The sequence below is a fragment of the Myotis davidii genome, unplaced genomic scaffold (assembly GCF_000327345.1).
Source record: "Myotis davidii unplaced genomic scaffold, ASM32734v1 scaffold46, whole genome shotgun sequence".
Classification (NCBI taxonomy): Eukaryota; Metazoa; Chordata; class Mammalia; order Chiroptera; family Vespertilionidae; genus Myotis; species Myotis davidii.
This window is the reverse complement of record NW_006383006.1, coordinates 2,372,717-2,385,160: the sequence shown is the minus strand read 5'-3', so window position 1 is coordinate 2,385,160 and position 12,444 is coordinate 2,372,717. Positions and strand designations below refer to the sequence as shown.

General features: G+C 39.2%; 1 protein-coding gene across 1 annotated transcript in view; it reads left to right on the top strand.

Moving 5' to 3' along the window:
- Positions 1–12,444, top strand: part of WDR76 (WD repeat domain 76) — a 33,562-nt gene that overhangs the window by 20,030 nt on the left and 1,088 nt on the right. Inside the window, exons 10-12 of the mRNA XM_015557516.1 lie at positions 2,485–2,675; positions 7,819–8,034; positions 9,699–9,752. Coding sequence (XP_015413002.1) covers positions 2,485–2,675; positions 7,819–8,034; positions 9,699–9,752 — 461 coding nt within the window. The remainder of the gene's footprint in view (positions 1–2,484; positions 2,676–7,818; positions 8,035–9,698; positions 9,753–12,444) is intronic.

Genomic DNA, 12,444 nt, shown 5'->3' with positions numbered 1-12,444 from the left:
TTTAAGATTTTCTCCTGTTCCCCCTATCCCTTCCGCAAACTTCTATAGTTTTAGCTTTCACGTTTAGTTTGCTGATCTATCTTGAGTTATTTTTTGTATGTGTGAGGGAAGGGCCCAAGTTTATGTTTTTTTTCTTTATTGATTAAGGTATTACATATATGTCCATATCCAAGTTTATCTTTTTGTATGTGAATATCCAGTTGCCCCAGTACTATTTGTTGAAAAGACAATACTTTCCCCATTGAATTGCCTTGACACTCCCTTGTTTTTCATTTTGTTTTATTGATTTGAGAGAGAGAAAGATTGATTTGTTGTTCCACTTATTTATGCATTCATTGGTTGATCCTTCACTTGATCTTAGCCAAAAGACTGAGAAGTGATCATGGGTTGATTCTCAGATATGCCCTGACCAGGGAACGAACCCTCAATCTTGGTGTATCTGATGACACTCTAACCAACTGAGCTATACAGCCAGGGCTCTTAATTTTTTCTCCTAATTTTCTGTCAGTTTTACCAGGGGAACAGCATGTCAGGGACCTTAAGCAGGAGGTGCTTACTTGATGCATTCCAGGGACTGTGAGAATGCCTGTGTGGCCGGAGCATAGACAGCAAAGGGTGTACAAAGGCGATGAATGGACTAGGAGGAAGCTGTAGAGGTGGGCAGAGGGCTGATGTATATCTTTATAATTTTTGTTAAGAATTTTGTTTTTATCCTAAAGGCAACTGGAAACCATTGAAGAGTTTTAGGCTGGGTGTTCCCTTTATTCCTTATGTAAAGTCCTTTAATGTTTTTGCCCCTTTATTTCCATTCTTACTGCCACCATGTTGGGCCAGGGCCCCATCTCCTCTTTTGGGATTACCATCTTCGTCTTAACCGGTGCTTGTACATCCAGCTTTCTTGTACCAATCCAGTGTGCACAGACAGTCACAGGCTCAAAGCTAACTGGTTCTGGACTCATTTAGGTTTAAAACAGTTAGGCTCACTCTTAACCTGGTGTATTTAGTTTAAAGTGGGGGATTGGAATTTTCTCATAAAATGAACAAAAGATAGTCAAATAAAAAAAAAAACTACTTAAAACAATAAGGAAGAAATATAACTTAAAAACTGCTTACCAGGACAGAAACAAATTCTGTAGCCAAGATGATAGGGGGCACAGTGTGGTTTAGCTTCTATCCTGCCCTATCCTGAAAATCCATTCTGGTGAATTGACCAAATCTGAGATTTTCACCTATATTCTCGAAACTAGAGAGAAGCACATTGAGGGGATATTTAGATTTTTCCTCTTTTGAGTGAGGAATAAGGAATGGCTGCTGGAGGAAAATGGGGAAAAAAAGAGGGAGTGAGAAAAGTGACTAGTAGAGGTGTGTGTGATTGTAATTTTTCTTCTTTTTTTTAAAAAAATTCTGTTTATTTTAAAATTTTAAATAAAAAAGAAAACAAAAATGGAGGAGTGTTTTAGAGCAGACTCAACCAGATTTGGAGATGATAGCTGCTTTGGTTCATAACATGATGCATGGCATAGAATATAACTTAGTCATATCAGAAAGTGATGATTTACGAGTTGATAATCTAGTTGTGGAAAAGGTAATTCCCCCTTTTGTTGAATTTATTGGAGTGACCTTGGTTAATAAAATTTTATAGGTTTTAGGTGTACAGTTCTGTAATACATCATCTGTATATTGTATTGTGTGTTCACCACACCAAGTCAAGTCTTCTTCCTTCACCGTTTATCCGCGCCAATACCTTCTTCTGCCTCCCCCATGCCCACAACCCGGGCATGTGCCCTGACGGGGACTAGAACTGTGACCTCCTGGTTCATAGGGCGATGCTCAACCACTGAGCCACATAGTCCAGGCTGTACCACAGCTTTTTTATTCATTCATCTACTGAGGGACACTTTGGCTGCTTCCAAATCTTGGCTATTTTTGTACATGATAATATTAATGTGGAAATTAAGATTCATGCGTTTTCATTGTGTACTTAGGGAGTAAAATATTTCTAAAACTCTTATTTTGTTCCAGGACTAAATACCTCGCAAAAAGTATTCTGAGAATGCTATAGGTACTCATATTATATAGCAGCATCCTTAACGAAGCAAAGTGGTAGCGGCATTGGTACTGTTTGTGGTAGTAAGGAATAATACTGAGTGGATTTCTCATTTCCTGAGGATTTTATGAACTGAAATCATAATGAGCAGTAATTTTCTCTCTCTGTATAATGAAAAAACTACCTAGTTGCAAAAAGCTAGAAACTTAAAAATAAATGTGACTTATTGTTGAATTGAAAATTAGAGAAAAAAGGAGCTTAGTGACAGTATAAAGTTTCTAGTTCTGACTTTCTGAATGGGAGGTGGTGAGTGTAATGATGGACTAAGAAAAGATTGAATATAATACAGATACAAATAGTATAATGACATAATGACAGGAAATATTACTACTTTTCATTAGTTTTTGTTCTTCTTCCTTTCCCCAACCTTCTTCCAGACTCACCAACCAAAAGAAGATGGAGTTTATGTTTTTCAACCCCATAGTCAGCCCGTGAGCTGTCTTTACTTCTCACCTGCCAATCCAGCTCACATACTGTCACTGAGCTATGATGGCACATTACGCTGTGGGGATTTCTCCAAGGCTGTTTTCGAAGAGGTAAATGTTAATGTGTTTACATATTGTCTCAGGCGATGTTCTGGATTCTTTATGAAATGACACATGAATCATTAGTGCACCAGTTAGAGTGGATAAGGTAGTAGCGACTTTAGATCTATACTGCTCAAGTCCCAGACCATCTATTACAACCTGTGTGACCTTGGCAAGTTACTTAACCTGTTTGTGCCTCAGTTTCCTTAGTTGTAAAATAGGACAGTACCTTATAGAGTTGTTAGGAGGATTAAGTGCAGATGGGTTAGTGTACATAGAGTACTTAGAACAGAGTTGTGAAACCATACCACAATCTAATTTTAGAATATTTTCATCACCCCTTGATCATTAGTAGGTATTCCCAGTTTCCCCCTCCCCCAGACCTAGACAGCCACTAATCTACTTTATGTCTCCATAGATTTACCTGTTTGGGACATTTCATATAAATGGAGTCATACAGTTTGTACTTTTTTTGTGACTGGCTTCTTTTACTCAGCAAAATGTTTTCAAGGTTCATCTGTGTTGTAGAATGTGTTGGTACTTAGTTCCTTTTTATGGCTGAATAAGCTTCCATGGTATGGCTATGCCTGATTTTACTCATCCAGTCGTTAGTTGACAAACAGGTGGGCTGTTTTCATTTTTTACTGTTGTGACTAATGCCACTATGGACATTAATGTATAAGTTTTGTGTGGGCATAGGCTTGCCTTTCTTTTGAGTATATACCCAGGACTAGAATGCTGGGTCATATGGTAACTCTAGGTTCAAATTTTGAGGAACTGCCAAACTTTTTTCCAAATTGACTTTACCATCCTATATAATAAAAGGGTAATATGCAAATTGACCCTAACAGCAGAAAGACTGGGAATGACTGGCACTATGACACACACTGACCACCAGGGGGCAGACGCTCAATGCAGGAGCTGCCCCCTGGTGGTCAGTGTGCTCCCACAGGGAGAGCTCTGTTCAGTCACAAGCCAGACTGATGGCTGCCAGCACAGCGGTGGTGGCAGGAGCTTCTCCCGCCTCCTCAGCAGCGCTAAGGATGTCCGACTGCAGCTTAGGCCTGCTCCCTGCTGGCAAGTGGACATCCCGTGAGGGCTCCCAGGCTGCCAGAGGGATGTCTGACTGCCAGCTTAAGCCCAATCCCCCAGGGAGTGGGCCTAAACCAGCAGGTGGACATCCCCTGAGGGGTCCTAGACTGCGAGAGGGCACAGGCTGGGCTGAGGGACCCCCCTGAGTGCACAAATTTTTGTGCACCGGGCCTCTTGTTTTACATATTTATCAGCAACCTGTGAAGGGTTCCAATGTCTCTACATCCTTGCCAACACTTGTAATTGTTGGTGAGTATAGCCTTCCCAGTGGGTATGAGGTGGTATCTCATTGTAGTTTTGATTTTTGTTTCCCTGATGATTAATGATGCTAAGCATCTTTTTATCTGTTTATCTGGCCATTTGCATTTCCTTAGAGAAATGTCTATTTGGATCATTTATCTATCTTTTTAATATGTATTGAGTTTTATATAACAGTTCTTCCACTTATTTTTTTTGGTCAGGTTTACTGAGGTATAAGTTACATATAATAAAATTTAGGAGTACAGTTATGTAAGTTTTGGCAAATTGTATACACCTGTGTAACCACCTCCACAATCAAGATACAGAAAATTTCCATCACTCAAAAAAATTACCTCGTGACCCTTTGTAGTCAGTCCCCTCTTCCTTCCTGAAGTCCCTGGCAACCACTGATGTGATCACTGTCCCCATAATTTTGCCCCATAATGGAATCATTCAGTATATAGCTGTTTGTCTTTGGTTTCTTTCACCAGCACAATGCCTTTTTTTTTTAATTGATTAAGGTATTACATACATGTCCTTATCCCCCATGGCCCTCCCACCCCCCACTCATGCCCTCACCGCCCTGGTAGCACAATGCTTTTAAGATTCATCCATAATGTTGCATGTTAGTACTGTGTTCCTCATACTACTGTTTAAACAATCACCTTGTGTTAGGCATTAACTTGAGTGTGCTTTTTATATATTATTAAGCCTTATAATACCTCGTGAAATAGCAGGTAATGTTATCCCCCATTTAACAGTTGAAAAAACAGGTAAAGAGGCTTATTAGCTTGCTCAAGGACATAACTGGCAGAACTAGAATTTGCACTTGGGTCTGTCTGACTCCAAAGCCTCACTCTACACTTTACCATTTTATTTTATTTATTTTTAAAATATATTTTATTGATTTTTTTACAGAGAGGAAGGGAGAGGGATAGAGAGTCAGAAACATCGATGAGAGAGAAACATCAATCAGCTGCCTCTTGCACATCCGCTACTGGGGATGTGCGCTTGACCGGAATCAAACCTGGGACCCTTCAGTCCACAGGCTGATGCTCTATCCACTGAGCCAAACTGGTTAGGGCTACACTTAACCATTTTAATATATTGACTGAATACTTCAAGTTTCATTTGTGTATACTGGGCTTTTTTGGGTGTATGGTGGTTGGGATGCCTCTGGTATATTAATTTGTTAATCTCAGTTTATAATAATACTTATTAAAACCTAAAATCAGCAACAGTTCAGGATTCAACGATAAGAACTGTGGTCATCCTCTCTTACTTGAGCACTCACACATTCTACATTTATTTTTTATTTCTTACTAGTGGCCCAGTGCATGAAATTCATGCACTCCGGGGGGTGGGGGTCACTCAGCCCGGCCTGCGCCCTCTTGCAGTCCGGGAGCCCTAGGACTGCGAGATTACTGTGTTGAGCGTCTGTCCCCTGGTGGTCAGTGCGCATCATAGTGACTGATCATTCCGCCATTGGGTTAAATGCAAGAGGGCGCAGGCCAGGCCGAGGGACCCCACCAGTGCACGATTGAGGCTGGGGAGGGACGTGGGAGGTTGGTTAGCCAGGGAGGGAACACGAGAGGGCTACAGGGTGCCTCCAGCTCAGTCGCGATTGAAGGGTTGTTCTCATGCATGTGGGGTGCATGCTTTCATGCTCTTTCCGCCAAATTCTCACTCTGCCATCTGCATGATGCCACTGGAAACGTGATTCATCGGACCACATGACTTTTTCCCAATGCTCGACTGTCCAACCCTTGTGTTCCTGTGCGAATTGGAGATGTTTTATCTTGGTAACTGCAGACAGCAAAGGTGTTCGAACAGGCCTTTGGCTTCCATATCCCATAAGATGCAGTGTTTGGCTAATCTGCCTACAAACGTCCGGTGGTCATAACAATCTGGCCACTCACGTTCAAATATATCCCACACTCAAAGGCTGTTAAATCGCGTTGTTTACCCATATCTTCAGAAAAAAAATCACTTCTACTGTTGTGGTAAACAACCTGCTTCCCTATTTATAATGGTCTGGCCCTCTAGCAACTTAAGCGTGAAATTATAGCTAATTTGCCTACAAACGTTGGTCATCCAGGGATTGATGGGTTATTAAAAGACTTGAAGCCCTCTTTTGGCTTATTCAGGGAGAGAAGCACTCATTTCATCTATAAATCTTGACAACATCCTAAAAACTAAAGGATTTTTCTATCAAAAGGGTTAATGAAGTTGTCAAAGTTGCTGACTTTACAGCGGGGTCTGTATGTCAGTATGGAGATCCTAGCACAACCTGACACTGACTAGAGCTTACTGCACTAATTTTGCTTCAGTTCAAATGGCCAGTAGCAACTAAAACCCATGGTTACCCAAAAAACATTCAAAATTTTCAGAAGAATTAAGTTTAGAATCATAATTATTTCTAATTAATAAACATATATCTACCGACCAGCAAGAATGCTGAGGTAATATGAGACAGGTTTAGCAGGTTACATTTAAAGGGTTCAGTTTAATACATTTTGAATTATACAATGCATAGGCTGAGTGTAGTGCTTTACTAGGTCTTTCTTTTAAATTTTTAAAGACATGCTTTTACTGATTTTAGAAAGAGAGGAAGAGAAAGAGAAAGGGAAACACTGATGTGAGAGTGAAATATTGATCCATTGCTTCCTGCACGCACCCCGACAGGGATCGAACCTGCAACCTAGCTATGTGCCCTGACTGGGAATCAAACTGGCAACCTTTCAGTGCACAGGACGGTGCTCAACCAACTGAGTCACCCTGGCCAGGACTATGATATAGATCTTTTTGTTTTTTTGTGATTGTTAATTCTCACCCGAGGATATATTTTTCTATTGATTTTTAGGGAGAGTGGAAGAGAGAGGGAAAGACGGAGAGAAACATCGATGTGAGAGAAACACATCAATTGGTTGCCTCCTGCATGAGCCTTGACCAGTGCCTGGGCTGGGGAGGCGCCTGCAACCAAGGTACATGCCCTTGACCGGAATCGAACCTGGGACCTTTCAGTCCACAGGCCGACGCTCTATCCACTGAGCCAAACCGGTTTTGGCGCGATAGGTCTTTTAATGTGAGGGATAATATTTCAGTTTGGTTGTTAAAGATATCTGACTTTTGTGATACAGCTGAATAAATTTTTTTTCTACACAGTATTTTTGAGTGTGACTAAAAAAAAATCTTTTGGATTTAATTAATAGTTAAAGTATTGAAACAAGCACACATTTTTGTTTTCCCTAGCATCAAATGCATTTACTTTTAGTCTTTTGAGAAGAAAACTTGTAAAAAAAAAAAAAGTTATGTGACCTTATAACTTGTTAGTCTGTGTTAATTTTTTTTCTTGGAGATATTGGAAAACCAACTAGACCAGTGGTTCTCAACCTTCCTAATGCCGCGACCCTTTAATACAGTTCCTCATGTTGTGGTGACCCCCGACCATAAAATTATTTTCGTTGCTACTTCATAACTGTAATTTTGCTACTGTTATGAATCGTAATGTCAATATCTGATATGCAGGATGTATTTTCATTGTTACAAATTGAAGATAATTAAAGCATAGTGATTCATCACAAAAACAACATGTAATTATATATGTGTTTTCCGATGGTCTTAGGCGACCCCTGTGAAAGGTTTGTTCCACCCCAAAGGGGTCGCGACCCACAGGTTGAGAATCGCTGAACTAGACTCTTATCTCAATACCCACTGCTTACATTGTTATGCTATTGGAATTTTTGTAATATTTTAAATCTTTACTAGTGTTTGTAAAATTGATGCAGAAGATTAGAGGGTTCTGTCTTAACTGTTCTCGAATGTGGTGAGTGTTTGTCTAATTATGATTAGCACTGTCCTAGAGGCTTATTACATGTGCTGTGGTAACACCAAGACTTATTCCTCCCGTTACAGAGATGTTCATATTTACGATGCAAGGCACCTGAATCCCAAGGGAAGCCAGCCTTTGGTTTCTTTGTCTGAACACACAAAGAGCATCGCTTCTGCTTATTTTTCACCTCTGACTGGTCACAGAGTAGTGACCACATGTGCTGACTGTAAGCTGAGGTAAAGTGGGAAGACAGAGATATGTTAAGGAATCTAAAGTGTCTGTAGCTACTGTGTCAATAAATCAGTAGCTTTGTTTGCTGCTCCTTGTTCAATCACTAGTGTTATTGTTTATAGCTATATCTATAATAGCTGTAAACCTGAAGATCAATGACCTGTATTTGATGGCTCTTTAGGTTTTTTTTTTCTCTTTAGTTTTGTGCCTGGAAATTTCCTTGAGATTGACAAGGAAGGTCTGTAGCTGCCCTGGGGAATAGATGCTGGGCTTCCCTTTCAGCACTGAATAGTCCTGGATATCGCAATGAAAGCAGGCTTGTGATACCTTGAAAGGGAAGTAATGTTAGCACAGGGAGAAGCTCTGACTTCGGTGACAGTAGGTTCTATTCTACAAGTGAAGTGCTGAATGGAAGTTGCGGAGTCCGAGGCCATGGACAGGCAGAAAAGATCCCCAAATTGGGCTTCTGTACGAGCTAGTAGATACAGTTTTATGGTTTTAGCTTTGGTACCTTTCTATAGTGACTTCCTAAAAATAGACTAAGAAATGTAATATAAACCACTTGAACCCAAAATAAAAAATAATGCCAATAAAAAGATGTGGAGAATAATGCAACCACAAAGGAAAATGATTTTGTTTTCTTCTTAAGTCCCTGATTTTGCTTAACATTGCAAGCGTTTCTCAGTTTATGAGAGTTTTACCTTAAGCGATTTTGGAATTCATTCGTTATCTATTCACCAAGGATCTGTTGAATGTATAAACTGTGAACCAGGCTCTAGAAAGGCACCTAATTTCTGTTTAGACCCATCTGTTGGGAAGAGCTTGGTCTGCAGTGTGTAGCAGGTACCTGCTTAATTTCTAGCAAAGTCTGTGAGCTTTACCAGGTGGTACATGAAGAGATTCAGTCACCAGGCTGTGGCAGTTCAGTGTTCCCGTCCCACCCGCACAGCATCCTTTGTCTCAGCAGCTGCCATTTATCCCATTCCTGTACATTTGTGCTGCAGAGTTTACTCTTGTTACATTAGCTGTTAGGGATGTGGATTTCTAGTAATCTAATCAGGCAATAAGCTCTAGTGCCAAGAAACTGCACTGGAATAGCGAGGTACAAAAAGAGGGGAAGGTGGTGGCGATAAGGTTTGTTTCTTTCTGCCAGGGTACCTGGTGGAGGCTTCTGGACTCCTCCAGCTGCCCCACAAGGACGCCTCCCCTTGGTTGGGTCTTAGTCTTGCCTGCACCTGGAAGTGACACTTATCAGGCCCTCAGCTGATGAGTCTCATAGAGAAATTGCTCTTGATACATGCATGTGCTTTTCGATTACTTGTGCATTTTTAGACCACACCCCTAAGTATGACCTACTAATATATTACTGTGAATCTGAATGTAGTATTATAATCCAGATTATTACTTTAGAATGTACATTTTAAGTTTGGCGTAATAGTGCTTAAATTATTTTACAATACATAATACGCTCTAAATTTTACCATATTCCTTGTAAGTTTCGTTAACTATATTAGCTGAGGTTTATTAGATACTGATTCTATATATTTTAAAATAATCACTTCATGTCATGAACCAATGAAAAGGTTATTAAACAACACTGATGTTATTTGAGAAAAATTTGCAAGCAATAATGAAGGCTGTTACTTTATTCTTGTTCTTTATTTTGCAGAATCTTTGACAGTAGCTGCATATCCTCTCAGATTCCTCTCCTCACCACCATCAGGTAGGTTTCCCGATGCCAAATAATGCAGAACCTGGATTGCCAAGAGCTATTTGTTGGAATACATACATTAGACACCTGACTGTCAAAGAGATGTAATAGGTCTGATTTTTGTGTTATAGTTTGTCAGCGTCCCAGGTGGTTAGTTCCTCTCCTATCCAGAAGGGCTCTTGCTTCCAGGTTCCCTGTATTTATAAAGAGGTTCAGCCTCTTTTAGTCAGAAGCTGGGTGGTTATTTTTGGTTAAGGTGAGTGACTTTATTCCAACGTGCATTATTCATGTCATAGTATTAAAGAAGACTGTGACTACTCACCCGTTGATGAGGCTGGTGGAAGCTCTATTTGGGCCTATTTCTTCCGGACTTCGAGTGCTTCCCCATCCTCCCGCTTTATTTATTTTGTTACCCTCTTTTTGCATCTGCTACTTTTAATGTATGTGTTCTACACCGAACTGTACTCCATGCCTTTTCCCCAGACATCCTGATATCAGTATTTATGACGTTGGGGACAGGGTGAGCAGTATATGTTGATTGTTGCTTCATGAGTTTTATGGCCTATAGAGGCTATATTTAAGAACACTTGTTTTCTTTTTCACAAATTTCTTAATTTTCTTTTTCAAACTTTATTCTAGCTTATTAGTTTCTAAATGTAGTATTTTTAAAACGTTTATCTAGGGTGATGATTCTGGTGTAGGTATTAATTCTTATTAAAAGTTAAAAGCATTGAGTAGCCGTGGGAAATGTGATTCTCTGTAGTCCAAGCTTCTTTAATAAGAAAGGGGTTTTAAAGTTTGATGTAGTCCTATTTGTCTATTTTTGCTTGTGTTGTCTGTGATTTTGGTGTCAAAGCCAAGAAATCATTGCCAAATGCAATGCCTGAAGCTTTTCCCCGATGTTTTCTTCTAGGTGTTTTATAGTTTATGGTGTTATGTTTAGATCATTAATCCATTTTGAGTTCATTTTTACTGTCTAACTTCATCCTTTTGCATGTAGATATCCAGTATTCCCAGCACCATTTGTTGAAGAGACTGTCCTTCCCTCATTGTGTGGTCTTAGCACTCTTGATCATTCGACCACATACCTGAGGGTTTATTTCTGAGCCTCCTGTTCTTTTCCATTGGCCTGTACTTCTGCCAGTATCACACTGTCTTGATTACTGTTGCTTCTTAGTATGTTTTGAAATCAGTAAGTTTGAGGCCACCGACTTTGTTCTTCTTTTTAGATTGTCTTGGCTATTCATGATCCCTTGAGATTCCATATTAATATTAGAATTTTGGGTTTTTCTTCCTGCAAATTGGGCTTTTGATAGAGATTGGTCATTGTTAGTGTATAGAAGAAATACGACTGATTTTTGTGTGTTGATTTTGTATCCTGCAACTTTGTTTTAACAGGGTTTTCTTCTGTGTGTGTAATCTCTAAGATCTCTTTATATAAAAGCCTAAGCAACTGTTTGGTAGCTATGATGTACACTGACCACTGGGGGGCAGACCCTCAGCACACAGGCATGGAAACATGGAACTGACTGATGAATCTCAGAGGGAAGGGGGGAGGGTGGGAAGAGATTAACCAAAGATCTTATATGCATACTAGAGGCCTGGTGCACAGATTTATTGATTTTTTGTTGTTTATTTTTTTGATCAGTCATTCTGACAGGTGATATCTCATTATGGTTTTAATTTGCATTTCTCTGATGATGAATGACTTTGAGCATTTTTCCATGTGTCTCTTGGCCATTTGTGTGTCCTCTTTGGAGAAATGTCTATGCAGGTCTTCTGTCCATTTTTCAATTGGATTGTTTGTCTTCTTTTAGTTGAGTGGGCTTTTCTTTTTACCCCCCTACTCCAGCCACTTGGAAGGTGCTTGATAACTGTTTTAATCCCCTTACTAGTTGTCGGTCTATTTAAATTTTTTTAAAATTTCTTCATGATTCAGTCTTGGTAAGTTGTGTGTTTCTGGGAATTTATCCATTTCTTTTGTTGGCATAAAATTGCTCATAGTATTGTTTTATAGTCCTTTTTATCTCTGTGACATCAGTTGTAATGTTCCTCTTTCATTTCTGGTTTTATTTATTTGCATTTTTCTTAATCTAGCTAAAGTTTTCTCAAGTTTGTTGATCTTTTTGAAAAACCAACTCTTAGTTTTTTATATTGTTTTTCTGTTCTCTATTTTATTTACTTCTGTTCTAATCTTTATGATTTCTTTCCTTTTGCTAAGTTTCGGTTTAGTTTATTCTTTTTTTCTTGGAGGTATAGTAAGGTTTTTTCCTTACTCTTCCTTCTTTGTTCCTTGAGGTGGAGTTAGGTTGTTGATTTTGAGATCTTTTTAATGTAAGGGCTTACTGCTATTAATTTTTCTATTAGTATTGCTTTCACAGTATCCCAGAAATTTTTGGTATGTTGTGTTTTCATTTTCATTTTTTTACAGACATTTTTTGATATCCCTTATGATTTTTTTCTTTGAGCCCCAAATTTTTTACTTTAGAAATGTATGGACTATAAATTGATTTGGGGGTTTGTTATCAGGGGAATACAAATATGGAAATAGCAGCTCTTGTTAAAACAGTGATAATCAGATTATATATTTCTTATTTCTTTCTTTTTTTAAAAATATATACTTTATTGATTTTTTACAGAGAGGAAGGGAGAGAGAGATAGAGAGTCAGAAACATCGATGAGAGAGAAACATCAATCAGCTGCC